At 34.6% G+C, this 21726-nt stretch overlaps 3 protein-coding genes across 7 annotated transcripts in view; 2 read left to right on the top strand and 1 right to left on the bottom strand.

The window, feature by feature from the left end:
- Window positions 1-43: 43 nt before the first annotated feature.
- Window positions 44-1396, bottom strand: LOC107274418 (60S ribosomal protein L38). Of its 2 annotated transcripts, none has more exons than XM_015753551.2 (5): window positions 1304-1396; window positions 1099-1132; window positions 573-633; window positions 226-348; window positions 44-117 (listed from the first exon to the last, which is right to left on the bottom strand). In XM_015753551.2, the coding sequence occupies exons 2-5, from the start codon at window positions 1099-1101 to the stop codon at window positions 77-79; spliced, it is 228 nt and encodes a 75-aa protein (XP_015609037.1). In that variant the 5' UTR covers window positions 1102-1132; window positions 1304-1396; the 3' UTR covers window positions 44-76. The 2 variants fall into 2 exon arrangements, with proteins under 2 accessions (XP_015609037.1, XP_024947448.1); XM_025091680.1 differs by having other exon boundaries at window positions 1307-1335.
- Window positions 1397-2587: 1191 nt separating this feature from the next.
- On the top strand, window positions 2588-5725 carry LOC112495361 (acid sphingomyelinase-like phosphodiesterase 3b). The gene is made up of 9 exons (XM_025091648.1): window positions 2588-2723; window positions 2792-2860; window positions 3099-3249; window positions 3311-3524; window positions 3664-3855; window positions 3925-4120; window positions 4442-4542; window positions 4612-4799; window positions 4951-5725. Exons 1-9 carry the CDS (start codon window positions 2597-2599, stop codon window positions 5255-5257), a joined length of 1545 nt encoding a protein of 514 aa, XP_024947416.1. The 5' UTR covers window positions 2588-2596; the 3' UTR covers window positions 5258-5725.
- A 5589-nt stretch (window positions 5726-11314) lies between these two features.
- The window catches only part of LOC107274430 (BAI1-associated protein 3), a 59862-nt gene continuing 49450 nt past the window's right edge, over window positions 11315-21726 (top strand). For 3 of the 4 annotated variants that reach the window (XM_025091647.1, XM_015753575.2, XM_015753577.2), the window contains exon 1: window positions 11355-11623. The gene's annotated coding sequence lies outside the window, so the exon portion shown is untranslated. Of the gene's footprint in view, window positions 11624-21726 lie in introns of all 4 variants that reach the window. The other variant, XM_015753574.2, reaches the window with a different exon arrangement.

Genomic DNA, 21726 nt, shown 5'->3' on the forward strand with positions numbered 1-21726 from the left:
CATTTGGGATTTGCAACATTTATTAAAATAAAAATAAATCAAGTCAAGTTGTCAATTAAGGAATTTATTTTATTTCTTACATACGCTCACTCCTTTTCACTTCTTTTACTTGGAGCCCTGAAAACAACAAAGAGCATTGTTATCCTAATTAAGAAAAATGGTTTAAATGTAAGAGATCTTTCAGAATAATTTTTGTTTGAACAGGCTTAACTAATGATTATTTACCTGGGGGAAGGGACTGCTTCAGTTTCTCTGCCTTCTCTTTGTCAGTGATGACGAGGGTGTACAAGAATCTTGAACACCGCACTTTGAATTTCACATTCTCTGCATTCTTCTTAATTTTGACAGCTAAATATATTACAGAAAAATATGTTTAATTTGGTCATAACAAAACAATTGTTCACATAATTGGTATAATATTTAGCAAATGCTAATTGATTCAAAAAGTTACTAATCCACTATCGTTACAACTAAGAAAAATGCGAAATCAAAGACATCATGTATACAATTCTTGATTGAATTTTTATTAAAAAAGAAAAATAAGCATACAATTGATTTAAAAATGAACTTACATTTTGCATCCTTCCTCCTTGCCTTGAGAAGGAAGTCCTTGATTTCTTTAATTTCACGTGGCTAGAACGAAATATAAAGTGTAGTCACCAACTTGCATTAAGTATAATGTTAAATGGAAATAAGTTCAGAGTCTATTTCATCTAGTCAGGAGTTTAAATTTTCCCAAAAACGATTAATAAGAAATTGCAAGAAAAACATAAGTAAATTCATATGTCATAATTAATTGTATTATATGAAGTCTGGCTTTTATAACTAAGTGGAAAACTTCTGATGTATAAGAATAATACAAATTACAATGTTATAAACTTTCAATAAGCATAGAAGTGCAATTAAAAGAAAAGTAGCCAAAATAGATTAAATCATATTGTGTTGTGTTAGGTTAGGTTAGGTTACTAGCAATAGACAATGCAAACTTTAGTTATTATAAATGCATTTCAAAATTGAAGAATGTGTCAATTATGTTTAAAGAATTAAATTCAGTAATAATTTTATACAATATTTATGGTGCTAGCACAAGTTACTTACCATTGTGGTGTATTTGTTGACACGCTGATAGTTTCTGAAAAAAGGTTAAGAAATGCACTATTAGTTTCAGTAATTTTACAACTATTGTTATATTGAATATCAGTATACTATAAAACAATAACTGACACCTCTATAAATAATAAAGGATTTATGATTTCTAAGATTAAAATGGATATTTGTATCCTGACACAAAGAAACCACCTACCACGGTTAATCTGTACCGGAAGAAAGGTCAGTACGGTAATATCAAAATATTAACCAAATATATCTTCATGCTTCAGTCTAAAGTATCAGAAATATAATACAGTGTAATAGAAGCATTTATAATAAATGGAGATATATATTACTATAATTTAATAATGAAATTAATTATATAGTTATAAGATTATAATTTTGCTGTCCAATAGTTGCTCCTTTGATTCGGATTCCGTTTCATGGCGTCTAGTTGAACTTTTCTGTTCGAACTTGTTACGATTCATTATAATCTTTACATTTTTTAAAAAATACTGTGCATCTAATCAAATTATTAATTCAATACACGGTCGTCATCAACATTTTTAATGGGGAGCAAAGTCAGGTAAATATGCTAACCTAATTCATTGAAAATCTAAGAGTAAAATGTTGCAGCTAAGTGTCGCAATATACATATAATAGTTACCCTGGGAGATGCGATATCTTTGCATTGTAAGTTTCTAAATTTGCCATCAGCACGGCAATGAGATTAGCATATGCAAATATAATAATGATCCACAATCAGTAAAGCTGTCGCAGATGTTTTGAAGAGAAGGCATGATATATGGTTTATCTTATTACCCTTTCTTCCCGTGTATCAACTGCTTCTTTCTCAGTATTTCCCTTCTTATATTTTTTTATGTCTTATTATTTGTATTATTTTAAATTGAACTACTCTCGTCTTAAACTGTTTTTCAATTTTTAGGCAAAACTCCGAAGATTTTCAACGATTCTAAAACACAGTACTACGTAACTACGAATATATCGGGTACCGGCTGTGGTTGTATTTAAAAATTACGTTACAGTAAGGTAAAGTCCACAATTATTTATACCCGGATGCGCTTTGTCGAAACTCGAGTTGAATTTATACTAATAAGTTACTGAAGTACAAATGAATTTAGTCTTTATTTCTTATTATGTGGTGAATGTCATCGATATTAAAATGGATGAACCATATCTGAAAGAACAATTATTGCTGGATGTGTTTTGAAGGTTTAAGCGAAAAATCTTACAGACGCCAGTATACTTGAATGCAAAACTGGTTTGTGGAAAATGAATTTTCTTCCACCGCATGATATCCACTAATCAAAGTATTGCATTGGAACGCTGGCATCTATAAGAGCATCCAGCTTTATGTTCAAAACTTTATAATCATAATATCGTAGAAATTTTTTATTTTGATTTTAATCGGAGCTAGCTCTGCACATTTCCAATTGCTTGGAAAACTACTTCACTTGAGTAATATTCGATTGTATATTCGAAAGCAATGTTTATACTTGATATTACAATTGTATTTATTCTTTATTTTTTAATTAACATTAATGAAGCACTAGAACGCAATGTGTCAAGTGCCGTGAAAAATAAGGAGCGCGTTATGAAAGTTAGAGAAATTGGTATGATGTAATGGATTTTAAAGTTACCTAACGACTTTAATACTTGACTAAAATATTTCATGAAAAAGGTTACTTCTGGCACGTAGCGGATGTCTTTTTTGATCCTTACTATTCAGTTTTGGGTTCGCCCGAGAGCGGTAAGATCAAGAGAAGTTTGTTTGGCTTTATTAACTGTATCGCATCTGGTGTCTTGTTCCCGTAGTGGCAATAAGAAATTATAGCCGAACAACTAACCTATAAGAAAGGAAGTAATTTCAGAAATCTTGTTCTTTTAGCCACGGAATGTCAATGAAATGTATCACTGCCTTTAGTCATGTTTTAGTGACTAAAACTGTTTTGAAATTGCTTTTTCACAAAAGTTTTAACTTTTCATAGATTGTCATGTAGCCCCCAAACAAAATTTTACACGAAATTGTGGATTTTTTGGTGAATTCGAACAATGTTCCTCCTTTGGTTTGGTCAATTCGATCGGCAGAATGATGAATCTGAGAAGCAAGAATAGAACAAATTTTTATATATTCACTGGGTAAATAAATGAATTCAACGAAGATAAACTTATAACTAAGGAAATTAATCTGTCAACATAGAAATGTTAGATGCCCATATCAAATTCAGAATTCGCAAATGATCTATGAGACCATGAGAGCTTTTGTTACAAATATTCAAGATTCTGGATTGAATGCCAGCATTTATCCAAGTTATGGTTGGTACGATTATCATCCATTTGGTCACCATCCCACGAAGTATACCACTTTCTATAGTAAAATGAGTGAAATTTTGAGAGATCAATGGGAAAGTTCGGTTAGCTGAATTTATTTTTCGAAATAAATTTATATAAAATAAAAAAGTCATGTTTTTCAAAATTTTTAAGTACTTAAAAATTGTACTTGACAGTCAATTATTTTTTTGATAATATTATTTTCGTTTTTCCCTCTAAAAGGCTTTTCTTCAATCTCGCTGGAACTTTGGTTACTTTTCCTATGTTCAACGGCCGTACAGTAACTTACGAGTAATTGTCTTGAATACTAATTACTACATAAAGAAGCATGTAGCTAGTCAATCGGCTGATCCTTCGGGACAATGGTCCTGGCTGATTAAACAGTTAAGAGATTGCCGTCTGAACAGACAAAAGGTTACATGCGTTTTTAACGATATTCTATATAGCCATTAGGTGGATTATTATATCATTTGTCAATTGCAGGCCTACATTGTGATGTCTGTTCCACCCGGTGTAGAGGATATAGAGGGTGGATTATTCAGAACAAGCGAAGAACTTTCTTGGGCTCAGAAACATAATAAACGATACCTCGGTGTTATTCGTACATTTTATGACGTAATCGTTGCGCAATTTGCCAGTCATCGCTCGGACACCTTTCGGTTAATTTACAGTAAATACGGTATGGGATATTAGGGTAAACGTCCCAGTGGCTGGACACCTAACCTTAGATCCAGGTCCCTGAACGTCCATAAGAAACCGTATTTCCATCTCTCTTGCATACAAGCTTTATCTGGTAACTGGGACGTGGCCAGTCATTGGTACATTCATTTTAAGCTTTGTTACAAAAATATAGTATCTTTTTGCTAATTTTATATGTTCAATACACATCCTCTCAATATCATTAGTTGCAAAGAAATTTCATGATATTTAGTTATAATGCGAGATAGAGGCGGAGGTAGTTGCCTAAAATTATTTTTAAAAAATGTATCTATATTCACAGAGAAACTTATTTCCTTCATTCTATTGTCTCCATCGATTCAACCGCATTATTCAAATTTACCTTCGGTTAGGATGTACATGTATGATATGAAGAGTACTAAGGTATCGATCTGAAGATAGGTAAGTGTATTGAATTGATTTACGATTTTACTAACGATCAATTATTAATAGGTAGTCGATTATGTCCAGTATTATTTCAATATGAGTTGGGGCAATGATGAGATGGATAGAAAATCGTCAGAGAAATATTGGAAAGTCAGATATAATTTTAGAGACCATTACGCACTTCCGGATTTGAGTTTGTATAGCTTAGAGACGCTCCTGGCCCGAATGGCCAAAGGAAATATTTTCTTTAAAAGGTAAACAAAAAATAATGAGTGAATGCGTAGTGTGAATAGAACAATTAGATATAGTTTTTTTTTGTTGATTTTACCGAATTTTGTGATCAATAATTAAAAATATACTTTTGCAATTTGAAATAGGATTTTCAAAATAATAATGGTATTTTAGGTTTATCAAAGCTACCCGTGCAATGCAATATGGTGGAGATATTTGTTTCGGCCGATGCAAGATGGTCATGATGTGTTTAATTACAAATATCGAATTGACTGACTTTTTCGAATGCATTTCCGGTTCCATTGCAACTATCGATGGACGTATCGAAGATTCGAACGATTTACATCAATCTGGTCGAGATTACATGCGGAGATATTTAAGTCCGTCCGGAAGTGCAATGCGAAATACAATTTCTATTATATTACTGATCTTTTGCTTTCTTGTTACATGGGCAATAATAACAAGAAAAATATCAATCTAACAAAATCTCATAATCTCATTATTGGTGTTGATATTTTTTTTTTCTTAACAGTAAGCAAGAGGATAGGAGTTTGATAACCTAAAAAGAAAAAGGAAGTCAAATCATATATTTACGTGGGATCATGAAAGTCGATAAGTCTTTTTTGAAAAAAATAAAAGTCTTTTAGTACTGAATGTCACGACATCTTCTTTTATCGCTATGATTGGGACGGACAAATTTATTGTAATCCGACATTCATGTAATCAGAACTATTATACAAGATTTCTTTACAACCGATTTTCTTAATTTCCTTCGCATTCAGTCTGCGACTACGGCAAGTCAGATAAATAAGTTTTTGTGTAGAATTTTCAAATAATAAGTAAAACCACCGCGTCATGCTGGACATTAGTCCCTGAAGAATTGCATCTTTACGTTACAATCATATTACTGCCAAAATCATGTTTTACTTTTTCCTACAATAATTAGAAGATGCATAATGTAAAAGTATATATAAACACAATTGAAGTTTTATATATTTATTTGAAATTGAAGACATTGCAAAAGTAAAACATACCACGACAAATTTTTGCACCGGTATTATTAGCGAATCGAACAAATATATGAATCTGTCTCGTTGAAATATATGGTATAGAGAAACATCGATTTCCGATAACCAATATAAAGTCAATATCTATCGTATGTCTGCCGAAATATCTTCGAAAGAATATTCGCAATATACTCTTTCATATACCCTATATACATTTTGCATGTGTTAAATCTTCTGTTTACAATCTCAATAATTTTCAACAGATATATAAGATTCGCTGTTTCTCTAGAATACTGATATATGCAGACAGGATATATTTTGAGTTATCTCATATTGATCTAAGAATTATCTCGATCATAACGATTTTAACGATGTGACGGAACAACGTCGTCGTGTTAGGTTTAAGTTTCAGCATTAATGGAGCTAACAAAAACCCAATTAAACGAAAGTACAGTACGCTGCCGTTATTCGGCTATCTCGACGATTTATCTATATTTTGGCAGCATCCTGCCGGCGATAGGAAGGTCCCCAATTAAATTGTACAATAAGCGCGACAGGTTGGAAAATCGCGTGAATTATAATCAGTTTTACCAAAATTTCCTTGAATGATCGCAGTCTGCACTATTTATTTCTGAATTCTTTTGACGTAAAAATTAATTTCGCTATACTAGAAACTTCTTTTCCCACTGTCGATAGACGCACGCGTTGATGGTAAATATTATTTATTATTGATAATCATCAATAAAAACAATGTATTACGCAATTCGATATATAACATTATAAGTTATTTTTTATATTGCCCTACGGTGATTATCACAACGTTGAATAATGAGGGTATGAGTTTTGCGTGCGAGTGTCGATCAAGATAAGATCTTGTTATCTAAAAGCATCTCGAGTTCATTCGAATAAAGTCAGGATGCCAAGTCGAATTCATCGCTCTTTCCAGTTTGCCGGTGTTCCCGTATAATTGAGCTTATCTCTATTATCGCAGGCGGTGCATCGAGCGCGCAGGCCTAGCAGTGAATAAATTCCGGCAAAAAGCACCGGCAGACACGAAAGCCACCTCGAAAACGGTACGATAAATATACCCCTGTAGACTGTCTTTCTTGATAAGTCCTGTACATTGTTACTTGGGTCACTCGACTCATACATTAGCCAAAGCACCATAGAGCTGCGAGAAGGTGACAATGTGGCTGATAGTAAGTCGGTCGTAAATAAACTGGCGATTCGTATTAAGGCACGATTTCTCCTGAGTTGCTGCACGAACGTGAAATAATGCATAAACTGTGCTTTTGGTCTTTGTATGCTTTCCTTTTGAAATCATACGTACATTATGACCCCTCCACTCGAGGATTATTCGAAATCTTACGTGACAATATATAGAAAGTTTGAAATTGAAAAAAGACTTTTCTTTGATTTCGAAATAAATTTGAGCTTCAGCTATCAGAGTAGAAGAGCAATGCGTGAAGGGATAATAATAAAATCTTAATTCTACTATACTTGATTACAGTACTTGTCTGATATAATTTTCGGCTGAATCCGTTCTTCTGTTGTTTTACTGCATCTTCCTAAAAGTTTATTACACTGAGAATGAAACGAGAGATACTTAAGAGGATACATTTAAATACTCTGGTATTTAAGGTTTGATTTATTACTTGAGTGTCTCAGATAATATCAGGGATCGTGAAAATCATTGTGGGCACGTGTTGTGGATATAATGAGAACGAAATAAAAAGATATCAGATGCTCGTATACGACTCTTCCACATGCATCATCATTATAGCTGTTCTCTGATTATCATTGTTTGCTTGCTTCTTGTAATTTATTAATTCACTTTTGCTGCTACATCGTATCTTTTTATTTTGTGTACATTGTACTTTTCTCGTGAAAGAAAAGTTAGCTTGTAATACCATTTTTAATATGCTCGTCGTATTTAATACGATTTTACTAAGTTATTTAAATTTTCATCTCTTTTCCTACTTTACGAATTTTTATATCTTCTTATTGTTCGATGTACCTATTACTTGCGTTATTCGATTGCCATTGTAAAATTTAATAAAGTATGACTGTACTTGGTCAAGAGACTCTAACTTGTCTTGTGTCATTTTTTTCAGACAGTTCGATCGACCTGTACTTGAAACACAATTATTTATTTCCAAAGACTCAAGTGAGTCGGAGACAAAAGTAGTATAAAAGATTACGTCTCGAATTTTGTTGAGTATCACATAAAAAAACCAAGCTAGATATGAAATTTTTATCGTAGAAACAACGGCTAAACGTACTCGTCAACATTTCTTTACACGAGATACCTTTTTTTTTTCTCGAGGTTACATAGTCTTTTTTGGTATCTAAGAATTTCTTCTGAATCGGGAAAAAGTTTTGTGGAAAATATACGTACAGGTACAGCGTCAAGCCATTAAAAGGAGACACGGAAACGAATGAAATAAAATAGAAAAAGCTACTGAATCGTTCTTCTAATATTATCGGAAGTTTCGTATGAAGAAAAATTCATTTCCGTCACGTTTCTCCACTTACATGGATGATCGAGTCGGATGACCTTATATACTAGAAAATACTTTTCTATTCATATTTTTATTCGTTTATGTGTTACATGTATCAAATGGAACGTACAATATTCTTCAGCTTCGTAGGTCTTTCATACTTTACAATATAAAAAATAATACCCTGTCACCGTCAGAGCTCGAAATTCTCGTAAGAATGAAAATTTCGTTTAACCAAGCAGAGCTTTGGAAACTGAAACTGCCGATAATCGCGTTTAACAACCTAGCAATTAAAACTTTCACGAACTTTAAAGTCAGTTTATTATTTTTTCATTTGCTTCCATTTAAATCAATCAGCAATCTGCTGATATACATTTTATATAATAAAAAATACATTTTTTACTCAATTCTACCTATGTGAAGCTTTCGTACGAAATAGTTGTTTCACGCGACAGCTGACCAACATAGCCATAACAATTTTCGAGACAAAAGTCATTCTGACGTTAGTCACGAATATGATCTTAACGTGTGTTAACGCGAATGCATCCAATGAAGCTCTCGAGAGTTGGATCAATTAAATCAGCATTATTAGCTGCCATTGCTCGATATTAATTTGAGTTAGGTATATGGTCCTTAAGCCGGTTTCCAATAATCATAACGAAATATAAGGCGGAGAATGAACCAATCCCATGCATTGTATACATTCGAGATATTCCGATGGCACGTGTACAACCGGTCAATTAAGTAAGTTTGCCTGACGGGAACAAATTTTAATTATGGGGTACAGTCAATCAAACTATCATACATTGAATGTGAATTTTGAAAATTTTTAATCTGTTCTTTCTCGTAAGCATTTTTGAGGAATAATTTATATATACATATACACTGTTCCGTTGTACTACTCGGGAATTAGTTCAGACTGAATGGAAAATTGTTCAATTTCATTAATTCTGCTACAAAGATACATCACTATGCGATATATTGATTGGACTCGGAGGTACTCGTATATCGATTGCCGTTACCATGGTTAGGTCCATGGTCCATGGTAGAGTTCATGTTAGAAGTTTAATGGCGGATGCGGGCGGTACTTAAGTGACGCATGAAGTGTCTATTAATGGTGTTGTGTAAGGGGATGGTCATAATGTAACAAGTGTCGTCATTTGTTTTGCATTAATATCGGGAATGTCAACGCGGATGAATAATTAAATAAAATGTGCATTTTTGTCAATAAATAACTTTGAATATTACTTAATATATATATATATATATATACCTGCTATATGATTTCAGCATGCCTGTTACTTGTAGAACGTGGGATACTTTCAATACGGGATAATTAGCAGCGGCTGCTGGGTAAGTAACAAAAGTAATATTTATATATATATAAGTATATATATATAATTTCGCCGAACGAAAGGTTATTTTCTGAGCGAAATCATTTGTCAAATATAAAAAAAATAGTTATTTAAAATTGATGATTGGGTAATGATGAAAATCATTTTGAAAATTCAATTGTCTGCTGCTATTGGAAAAATACGAATCCGTCCTTGACTTCTTATAAGAACTCAAAATCTTCTTTATCTGTCCGATGATCACTCGACCTAAAAACTTGACGTCTTGTTTCTTCGTTTCATGCTTGTCTGTGAGACAAATGCAGGAATGATGTTGTCGAATGGAACAGTTGCCTCTATCGATTTTTCTTCTTTCTTGGTAACGTTGGAACTCGGAACATTTTAGGTACTCTTTTTGTAATTCCACGTGACAGCAGACTCTTGTATGAAAGTTAACGTCATAACAATATTAACATTATGAACTTTAAAATCTTTTATTTGTTTAACAAGGTCACACTGCCTCGACCAACGAAATTGTTTAATCACGTCCAATATAAGTTGGTGCCCCTGTCGTGAGTAACCCTGTAGATGTACAACATTTAAAGCTTGGAATGCTTGGCAAAATATTCGAAAAAGTAATACACGAACGAAACAAGAAAACCCCGCATGTCCCATGCGGACGTGACTAACCAGCGCGCGTTGTTGGCAGAACGTTCAATCGATAATAATATAGTATTACCTGAAAGAATACGAATTTTGAACGAACGGAAAGGACAATTGGAAAAACGTGTTCTTGGCGAATCTAAGAATTAATTCCACATTCGTAACTATCAAATAGCCAGATATTATTTCGAAGAAAAATATACCTGATGCAAGTACATATAAATTTTTTTTTTATAATCGGAATCTCACGTTAAGATATATTTATCTCGAATCATGTACACGTACCGAAAGTTTTATGTAAATTACAGCGTATAACGTTTATTCGCACAAAAGATATCGTGCGTGATATCGATAATCTAAAGTAGTTCGAGGACAAGGAAAATACGTTACTTGAGCATGATAAATCGTACAGATATACATAAACGTAGATAATCTAGAAAATTCCATTAAAAAAAAATTACGTTGAAAACCCCATTGGCAACTATGGCATAATTTCAAGGTGTCGATATTCTCATTGGTACCTCTCTACAGGGATTTCAGTGTTCAAGTATGTCGTGAGCTCGCTCGTCACCCAAATAATTTAAAATCATATAATCAGCCAGTGTAATTGGTAGCAAAATGACTGCAATCTCGTTCTAGAACAAAAAGCAAATCATATACGGGATGACAGGTATCCCTACCAGCCCTGGTAGACCTGATGGAAGTAAGTAGATACGTACGCAGGCAGGCAGACAGGCAAGACAACGTAGGTGAGCTAGAATAGATCGATGTTGAGCTGCGCACGCAAGTAGAACTTGCCCTGGCTGGGCTGACAGTCCGGTTGCTTACGAACCTGCACTCCTGCCAGGCTATGTGCGTGTCCGTCCGCCAGGGTGGTTTGCCCCGGAGTGGGGAGCTGTTTGTTGGAGTCACGGAGCCAAGGTGGGGTGAATTAAACGGCATGGGGGAGGGTTGCTGTTACTGTCATTGGTCCAGCATCCTTAGATTTCGTAAGAGGGGGTAGATGATCTTCAAGGTGGGGACGATCAAAGACACGCGAGCATCTCACCTGTTTGACATATCGTCAGTCTAGTTTACGCGCCCTGTCATGATTGGGCGCTACGAGAGGTAGTATTGTAGGCCAAAATAAATACTACTCGTTAAGATCGGTGCGTGTGTTTTCGTACTGACTTTCTAATACGGGACTGTTATGTGTTTCTTATGTTGAACTGTACCGTACCTGTTACTTTGTTTTTCAAGATTTTAAGTGAATTTATGTTGCTCGCCTGCTATATGATTTCAGTATACCTGTTACTTGTACAACGTGGGATACTTGCAACACGGAATAATTACCAGCGGCTGCTGGGTAAGTAACAAAAGGTTACCGCTGGTTGGTTTATTGGTTTGTTGTTTTGCAGAATTTATGGTCTGTTTGGGTATCTTGTTGAGACATTAATGCGCGAGGTGCCGATTATCCTGATATTTGCCATAAGGCAGACAGGTAGATCATAGTATAGACTATTGATGGATAGGTCTGAATATGATATTTGGATAGTATTACTGATGTAAATTGTACGTTAGGTGGTGATAGTATCGATATTGGAAGTGCGTAGCAAAATTAATTTAGGTTGTTTCGATAAAAACGTTGTTTGGTAAGGTTCATTAATTGGGCAGTTTCAACGATCATTTCAAGAGCTATCGCACGGCTGAAAGTGTATCGAGAACGCAACTATTTATTGCTAACTAGAAAACTTTTTTTATCCACCAGAAACTGCGCTTCGTTTCATTAATGCTAGCAGTCGTGCGGCATCTATCAGACTCATGCGTACTATGATGGGAAAAAAATAATATAATTACCCTTTTTTTGAAAATAATTAATTTTTGTTTTCGTTATACAATTAAGTTTGTTTAACAACTCCAAAAATATTTTACACACGGTATATAACTGTAACTTGAAATGTCATGGGGTCGATGCACAAGCGATGTGGATAGAGTTACGAATTCGATATGCAACAGTTGAACGCACTGGCTGCATATATTCAAATTGTACAGGCGGAAAATGCCACTGAAGCGTAATACGAATTTCATGATAAACGCGATTGTAAATATTATTCGAAAAGTGATATTTTTGGATTATCAATGTCATACGCAATTCATAATTCAGAGCACCAGTATTAAATTCGGAATGATTATTTATTATTAAATTCATTTTATTTTGCCTTTCATCTATTTTCCTAATTTTTTCATAGAATCCAATCGAAATTTTTGTTATGTATCCGTATTTCATATTCGTACAATCAAGTAAAATTTCAAGCTGCTATTTTGGGTTTAACAATTTTTCTTTTAGTTATCTATGAAATTTTGTTATTTGTTTCAACTTCATCTTCGCTTCGATCGAATGATTTTGCTGTATAGATGCATTGCTGAGTCAATATGTTGTATTTACAGTTCATAGATAGATATACATATATGCATATATATATGCATCTTTACATTTATATCAATCGCAATAACTATATGCTTATTGATATCCACATCTTGGCTTTAAATTTAGTTCTATTGTGGTTGATTTAGTGTATGCTTCTTTTTATTCACATTTCGATTTGTACTATAAAAATTCATTATTACGTTATATCGACAATAATGTCGTTTTCATGGGACACTAAATTTAGCTGAATAACAACGTGTCCACTATACCGCCAATGTAATTATCGAATCCCTACCGACCTATGGGAAACTATACATGACGTGATGTCAGTATATCCTGCGCGCATGTAATACGCAGCATCCAAAGCGTAATTAATATTTTTTCCCCCTTTATCAATTTAATTGATACGCTGCTATGGCACATTATAACACGTTTTTTTTTTATAATGAGTATAAGAAAATCATATGATACTCTTGTAAGGTGATACGTATGTAAATTGACTTGTTATTTGTTTTCTCTGTTTACTGTCAATTTTCAATACTGCGACGTTTTAATTGGCAAGAAACAAAGCAAATTTGTCTGATTATACGCTTTTGTTAATTACACTTAATCAAAACATAAAAATTATCGAAGTACAGAAAATTTGTATAATCAGTCTTTATCGAATCGTTATATAACATTGTTTCTAAATGTAAATACATAATGTACTTTAGCATATGTAGACTTTTTAATCAACTTAAATGAAAAAAACATGTTCGTCAACTGTGGGTATGTTATATAGTCTGAAAAAAGTGACGTACCTTGCCTCGTTAACGAGTCCCTTGAGAGTGGACCTAATGCTGGCATGAATGGTCATCAATCCAACTATACAGTGAAGGAAGAATGTTCGTGATGACACTTTTTTTTGTTTTTTTTTTCCAGTTTACGGATAATTTTTTATCTCCTCTTTCACTGTTTAGCGCCAATCGCGTCAGCCTGATTTTTATTCTATATATTCATCTCATCAAAAAGATATTTTTGAATGGAAAAATATTTCTGGTTACTTCAGTCCGTAGTGGCAGTGCATTAGAGACATAAATATATAGTTTTTTGTTTTTTACGATTTTTTGTAATTGAAGGATAATATTCATTTACGCAGTAACTTTGTATTAATTACTTTTTTTTTTTAAATGCATATGCTATTGTAAGAGGATGGAAAATTCGTAACGCTTCTGGCTTCTGTTTTCCGATTTTCTCAACGTCGATTCAATTTTACGTCGTATAGGCATCACGGTACTACGTGTTCTAAACGCTCTTGATAATGTAATCTAATTCTTTACCATTGACTAAATTTGTCTTTATGGAAAAAAAATTAATTAAAAATTCGCGAAGCTCTTCAAGCCGTTCGCAAATTATTTTTTATGCCCTCCTAATATTCACAATATTATTCTCTTATTAGGGACTTCACGTATAACTTTTATATCTAATCGTCATGCAGAGTTGCTAATGCGAGATCATTTTTGCGATATCAGCTTTGCTAATAGGCTTGTTTGCCGGTAACCATGTATTTGACTGCATCTGGCATTTGCATATTTCTGTGCATAAGTGAAGAAAGATTGAAGGAACTCGTTGCGCAAATTGACGCGAGAATTTTTATTGTACGTCCTTTAGAGTTAATCGTGCACCAGTGATTACGATACCAAGCCTATCTGTGATTGTATTTTATACTTGTTACTTGTCCTTCGTAAAACGTAACTTTATTCGAGCATTATGGTATTCCTTTTGTTTGAGACTTCTTTGGCCTTATTTATCCGAGTACCTTTCATTTTATTGTTAAACGTTTATTCCGCAATTCATTCGTACAGAAGTCAGAAATCATATCAAAGGATATATCGCGAGAAAATTATATTAAAGGAGAGACTCTCTTATATCGTTCGTATTTTTTTTATATTTGCATTTAAAATTTTTCAAGGACTATAGAAAAAGATTCTACGATACAGAAAAGTCATCGGCGTTTCAACATTCGAATATTTCAGCGCAGACGAGACGATTTTCAGTCTCGCGTTTAAATTTCATTAGGCGCTTTTTCGATAGGCGATGCGATATTGTGCTTGTACGTTCAACAGTATTTCTGGCGTCGCGTACGTAACCTACAATTCTAAGGGCTACTCTTGAGTAGTCCTTACGCAACAGTCAAAAACCCCGAAACCTTTCCATTAATTCAGAAGGAATTCGAAATTGCATAAAATGTACAATGGAAAATCTTCGAATTTCGAACGTGAAAGAGCGTCATATTTGAATGCCTTTCACGGAATATTATCGGAGGAAAATATTTCCTGAAAATGTACAAGAGAATTTTGAAAAATATGTGTACATACAAGAATTGGATTATAAGTATACGAGACGAGGTTAGGAAAATGTATAATTTTCTCAGTATTTTTTTGCAAATTTTTTGTCGTACTTAATCGAAATTTTACGTGAGTTATTAAAAAGATTTTAATATTATTTATTTCGAAATTTTCGAAAAATTGGAAAAATGTCACGATTGCCCAGCTATTGGCCGTCCGGTGCACGCACTTTCTTGTCCGCACTATGAAACATGTGTTTAGCATGTAGATGTAGAGTATGTTTGTCCTCTTCTACTGTCAAATGCAAACACTGGTATCTAGAGTGTCGTAGGTACACGATGCGTAAATGCGTGCTTGATGAAAACGTGTCACTCGTATGCAAGGTGTTAATTTAGTTCTCGAAACGTAACACCTATATGCAACGACGAGTGCATACTTAATTAATTAGTTGGACGAACGGGCCGGACCGTATTGTTTAGTCGCACGTTAATTAGTTGACGAAGTAATTAAGCGGGACAGTGAATTTCGATGGAAGTTCAATTAACTCGTGACGTATCGAGACACCGACGTATGTAGATCGTGCAATTTTCTAGAAACCATTGAATTATGCATGAGGCATTGCGATCCTTGGGAAACTCCATTGCGCCTTCGGGGAATTTACGAGACATTTTTTTTTAGCTTGATGAAATTTTTCATTGAATTGATTTTGGTATTTACCGTCAACTTTTGTAAAACAATTCTTTAAAAATAAAAAAAATACGAAAAAATTATAGATATATTTTATTGACGTTTCGCCGCAGGTAAAAGAGCCAAAACCCCCGCATCCTCACTTTACACTCTAACCAATTATTCGTATTGTGATATGAGATTCTGGTGATTGATAGGTTTAAAAAATATCGATTGATTGAAAAATATGAAAATGCCAATAATTCTGTGGACAATGATAATTGATACCAACAACCGAATGTAAAGGGATCGCAAAACTTGTATATGATCGCTATTTTCAATTATTCATCGAGCCAGCTATTCCCTGAGTGTGTCAGGCTACGTGTTCGTTCTGTGTAATGATTGTCCCGCATTCCTTAATAATGCACGTGTGTACCGCCCTCTATCCGGTAGACTTTTCCTACTGTGTGTGTTTCGTTCTCCTTTTCTTTACGTCCAGCATGATTGATGAAATTGGACGAAATGGATGGTGGCTCATCGACGTATCAGACAACATTTCAAATTGATAAACTTTTGGAAATAGATTTTTCAATCGTTCAATTCGCACTAAGCTTGCACGTGTTTCGTTTCTTGAGATTCTTTATTCGTCATTTTTCGTTAATAAAAATTGAAGCGTTATTAGGTAAATCGAAGGATTTAGATAACTGATTAAAATAAAAAAAGACTGAAATATACTGAGAGAAGAAAGAGATACATTCTGAGATTAAAGTGTAGGTCAATTTTTTTTTAAGCATAATTAACAACCCGTTTGATGTCTCTGATTTCGAAACCGAAGACGAGAGAATGTTTAATTATAAGAAAAAAGAAAATATAAGAAAATATTTGCGAAGGAGAGATGTTTCAATATTTACGCAGTTCGCAAACTGTATAGATTCAACTGAGGGACAAATTTTTGAGTTAGATAACAATTCTTTTTAAATTTAGCGGTTCCGAAGAATGTCAACGCGAAAAAAAATATTATCAACGTTCATACTCGTATACTAATCTATTGCTCGCATCTTTTACTCGCATACTAATATATTTACATTGAATTTCACGAGTTTACTTAGAATTACATATGCCGATGTATCCAGTTCAATTAATCATAAAGTGCTATAAAGTTATAATACGTCCATTTCTATAATCAATTTATGAGATCAATGTATTTTTTCTTTGGACAGGCCGAAGACGATAGTCTTTAATAATAATTTTTCATACCTATTCCCATTGGGGACGATAGATCTTATCAGTTTTTGACCATATTCGAGTCAACATTTAAAAGTAGTACGAAATGTCGGCTCTATGCTCTGTTTTCTCTGGAGGAAAAAGAACTTAATTCAAATTACACCGGGGAGTCTTATAAGGCCATACGTATTTTTATCCTCTCACTTTTAACCTTTCTCCACCGACCCTCTCATCTTCCGTGTAGCAAATCAGCTTGTAGCTGATATCGAGGCGAAGATCGCCGAAAACAAGTTCGCCCAAGTTATAATAACTGTTTGCCCTCTGACACAAAGGTAGGTGAGCCAGTGATGATTAAAGAAACGATAGGAAGACTGTGAGACGGCGGTGAGGGTGGCCGCGGAGGAGTTTGTCGATAGCAAAGACCGAGGGTTAGTCAAGGAATTCCCATGGGCAATTCAATAGGGGGTTGAGAAAAAAGGCGGGTAAATTTAAAAAGGTCGACAAATTGCTAAAGGTGTACTCAGACGGTGAAGAGGGTTCGATTCATGGCAAAGTGTGGTGCACCCTTGAGCATCATGTTTCGAAAAGCCTTTTTTATCCTTATGAAAAAAATATTGCATGGACTTATTCTTTTTATAACGACGAACGCACCAATGAAGCGAATTTCAAAATAAAACGTGATTTTATTGTATTTTTCAAAAAATCAATCCATACCCTCTTATACCACTCAATTTATATCCCTGTAACTAAGTTTCGAAAAGATCCAAAATCTACTCTGACTGGAGAATTATGTAAACGTGATTTTACGTTTGACCTACCTATTTATATGTATATTAATTTGTACGTGTTGGGAATTTTTTCTCTTGATATCCGACTCTAGCATCACGACTCAACTACGTTCATTTCCGTTAATATCTCAACATATATTCACCGTAACGTCAGCCCCGAAAGAAAAACGTAATATCTGCGCCGACACCACACTGGCGGAACAAAGCGAAACGTAATTCCATTTCTAGTTGGCCATAACCGCACGCCTATGTGGCGAGAATCGATCGGACGGCAACCTGTGTATACCTATATATGCACGTGCGTGCAGCTCTATGCCCTCTGATAATCAGTAAGTTTATATACACGTGGAACAACCGACTTGAAGTTTTTCTACCTATTAATATTTCATGTACTATTCAACTGTCACTGCGAATCGTCGATACGCTGTATCTGTCAGGCGCGGGACATCGGAATGACACCGTTTTTCGTTGACAGATGAACAGTATTTTTACAGTTGAAAATTATTCGTCAGTATCATCATTAGTAAAATTGTATAATAGTATTTAGTAAAATTCTAGCTTCCTAGTATGGGTTTTTAAGAGTGATTTAAAAATTCGTTTATTTCATTAAATACGTTTTGATCAACGTGTTTGTCGACTATGTTGTCTCCTACCGGGATCCTAGTTAGGCTTACGTCGCTTTGGATATATTCTCATGTAGCGATGAAGTGCGCGGAAATAAAGTTGACGGATAGGAGCACATAAGACACGAGGGCAGAAGATTCAAAGGGCTTGGAAGTGCCATAACTTTAATCGGATTAAGGGATCACGGTGGTAAAGTCAGTCGCGAATGGAATATTAAAATAAGATACGACACTGCCGCGTCTACATTTACGTATTTTGTGTGCATGAGTTACGCATATATGCCTCTCGTGTGGTTTTACATCGAATTGACGCACACTCGTTTCTTTAGGAATTTTCTAAGAGTTTTATATTTTTCCTGCTGCGTACGTAAAAGTCCCATGGAATACGTGTGTTTGTCATGGGGGTAGGATATCGAATAAAATAGAAGTATAATATATGTATGTATCCCATCGGATCAGGATTCACGCATAAAGATTATTACACGAGACGGTCCGCGATGCGTTTCAGAGAACATTTGCTTTTTTTCTGTTTATGTGAAGGTAATGTTTGTACAGTGTATTTCATACCCCTTTTTTTTTCCTAAACGAACAAACAAAAAGTTTTAGGATTTTGACCTTCGAAATACATTTTTTCGATATTTCAAATATTGACATACTTTTTGGTACTTATGTGTATATACGAACTGGGTAATGCGAAATGCACAGGGAAAAGGTGTTTGAGACAACATAGGGAATGACACAGGAAATGGTATGCCATCTTAGACACCATTTTATTATTAAGCGTATTTTCCAATATATTTAGTGTATTTTCAGTCAATTTTAATAATTATCCAATTTTTACCTCTGAAAATCAAAATTTCTCTTCTTACAGATAAACGTGTTTGATTCAACCTCCTTGGAAGTACAGATTATAAGTTTTATTACGGTCAACTATTTGATTCGCCACAGCCTGTCTTTTTTATGATTGTCATTTATACTAATTCATTTTCTTATTTAACGTCGAATCACACTCGTTAGGTGAACAGACAATTTTGGTAGTCTTAAAATGATGAAAAAACCCTCCCTACACCTAGTGCAACAGTATGGCACGTGTCGTCAATGAAGAATACAATTTTACAAGGCCTTTCGCGAATACGCTGAATCACAGTTACAGAAGTGTTTAAAAAAAGAATCCTCTTTCGTTTTCATGTTAACTAACACAAATTATCATGTTATTTAAGAACTTTTCTCTGGGGCAATTTTTTGCCTTTCTGACGCCCCTTTTTACACCTGCCGTGTAAAAGATCATGATTTTACAGAAAAAACGCCGCAATTTAAATATTCATACAGTGTTACTCGCGACAAACACACCACCTGCAGTTAGCTCCCGTCTATTTGATGTTTATGGCAGAGCCTTATTATTTAGGGTAGCGCCTTTATCGTGAATCACTATAGGGTCGTTTACGTTGTCTAAATTGATCGTGTACATGAACCATAGCCATTTTTCGTAACCCCTGACGAATATGTATTCGCCTATATAAATATTAACGTAACCCGCATTACGGGTTAGATTTGGATAATTTATACAGGCATACATTATCATTTACATTATTGTTTGAAATTTACCTATTTTTTTGTTACATTTATTAGCGCAGCACCGCTCCGGGTCTAGCCGACTATTTCATTGTATCTATCGATTTATTATTATTATACCGTCGGCAAGAAACGAGCGTAACAGGAACAAAGGGAAAAACGAAAATCTCTTATCTCATCAAGAATTTTGCTTGTGTTCCGTTGATGCTTTATTACTGCATTAAATGGCGAGTCAGCAGGGAGAGTTTCTCTTGCCGTATACGACGACGCCGAAGTTGAAATGCGTTGTAACAGGACGCCCTCGAGAGTTGAAAACTAATGAAAATGCAGCTTTACGTATTGCGAGTCAGAATGCTTTTTAATGCCCGAGCGTCACGCGACGCGGCGCTGGGATCGATAATGCATTATTCAATGAGAAGCTGTAAGCTGCTTTTCCAAGTTGCTAGCGACACCTTGACAATAACAAATTTTTGTTTAGTTACTCCTTCGCGCCCAACATCGATACGGCACGTTCGAAGATCGAAGGACATTCGTGTAATATATAATTCTCCTTAATGAGAACGAGGTGTCCGATGACAATTAATTTGATTTTAATTGTCTTGCTCGATATGGATATACTGACTACCAGTTTTAAGTTTCCTTTATCAACTGTAAACTCATAATTTAAATGTTTTAATTGGATTGCTTTCGAGAGACTGTTTAATTACGTACAGCTTTAGATTAACACGTGACTTTGCGCGAGATAAGAACGCGCATCTTAATTCAATTAAATGTATTTGCAATTCAGCAGATATATATATATATATATATATATATATATATATGGGAGGATTCCATCGTCTCTCCTAAGGAATCCGAATATTTCCAAAGTCTCTCGTAAGAGCATATAGTTTGCTTTATTATTTCTTAACTCTCTCAGCATCTTGTTGACGCGTAAATAAATACGAGTGCTTCCAGTAAACTGCTCCCGCTTACACACAGATCTACGTATAACAATGGCTACGACATGTTGTCTCAAGAAATATAGCGTGGATGAGAGTAATCTAGCCTGTTGACAGTATTGAACACTGTTTGTATGTGATATCTGTATTGTATGCTCGTATAATATTGACAGACGACGGAAGATTCGCATAACGAAAAACATACGATGAATGAGTATTGTTACGCGAACTGGAGCAATGTTCAGACTGTTTAATATTATATGAAAAGCTATACAGGGACAAGCATTTGAGGTATGCTCGTTGACATGCTTCGTTAATCGATTATCGATAAATCTCCTTCATGTTACGAAGATGAGATCACTCGACTTGCGCGAATAGACTTGAGGTTACATCGTAGACTTCAATTGCAGCGTACTTCCTTTCTGCGCGTATAGTGTAATTATTTCTTTTCACTCCGGGACACTCGGGAGGTACATAGTAATTAGATCGGAAACTCCGTCAAGACAAATTGCTCGAAGAATATACGAAAATTTAATCACTTAAGCTCGATAAACTTCGGGCCTGTTGCTGAGCTGAATTTGTAAAATGTTAAGCGATCACGCGCGATTAGTAAATTTTCGTTTAACGCGAGTAAGTCTTTAATGATTGATTGGCTTTGTGTGCGGCACAGCGTGACGCCTAAAAAACATTGTTTTTGTGTAAAATGACATTTGTATTGACGTTCGTTTCGTCGTACTCCGTGTTGGGTATATTTCCGCAAGAAAGTTTGGCGGGAAAAACAAAAGTAAATAAAAAAAAAAAAGATATCCTCTGGCTGGTTCTCGCTGATTACAGAAGTTTCGGCTAAGTAGGAATGAAATAGTTGGCTAATTCGGTGAAAATCGTGGATCCTGTGGATAC

Source organism: Cephus cinctus, unplaced genomic scaffold (genome assembly GCF_000341935.2).
Source record: "Cephus cinctus unplaced genomic scaffold, Ccin1 Ccin1_scaffold3082, whole genome shotgun sequence".
Taxonomy (NCBI): Eukaryota; Metazoa; Arthropoda; class Insecta; order Hymenoptera; family Cephidae; genus Cephus; species Cephus cinctus.

Excerpts from the sequence above, each read along its gene's own strand:
- LOC112495361 (XM_025091648.1), top strand. The coding sequence starts at position 2,597 with ATGTTTATACTTGATATTACAATTGTATTTATTCTTTATTTTTTAATT. Across the intron at positions 2,724-2,791 it reads TATGAAAGTTAGAGAAATTG|GTTACTTCTGGCACGTAGCG; the intron begins GTATGATGTAAT and ends TTCATGAAAAAG. Across the intron at positions 4,121-4,441 it reads GTTAATTTACAGTAAATACG|AGAAACTTATTTCCTTCATT; the intron begins GTATGGGATATT and ends CTATATTCACAG.
- LOC107274418 (XM_015753551.2), bottom strand. Across the intron at positions 349-572 it reads AAGGAGGAAGGATGCAAAAT|CTGTCAAAATTAAGAAGAAT; the intron begins GTAAGTTCATTT and ends TAATATATTTAG. Across the intron at positions 118-225 it reads GAAGCAGTCCCTTCCCCCAG|GGCTCCAAGTAAAAGAAGTG; the intron begins GTAAATAATCAT and ends TGTTGTTTTCAG.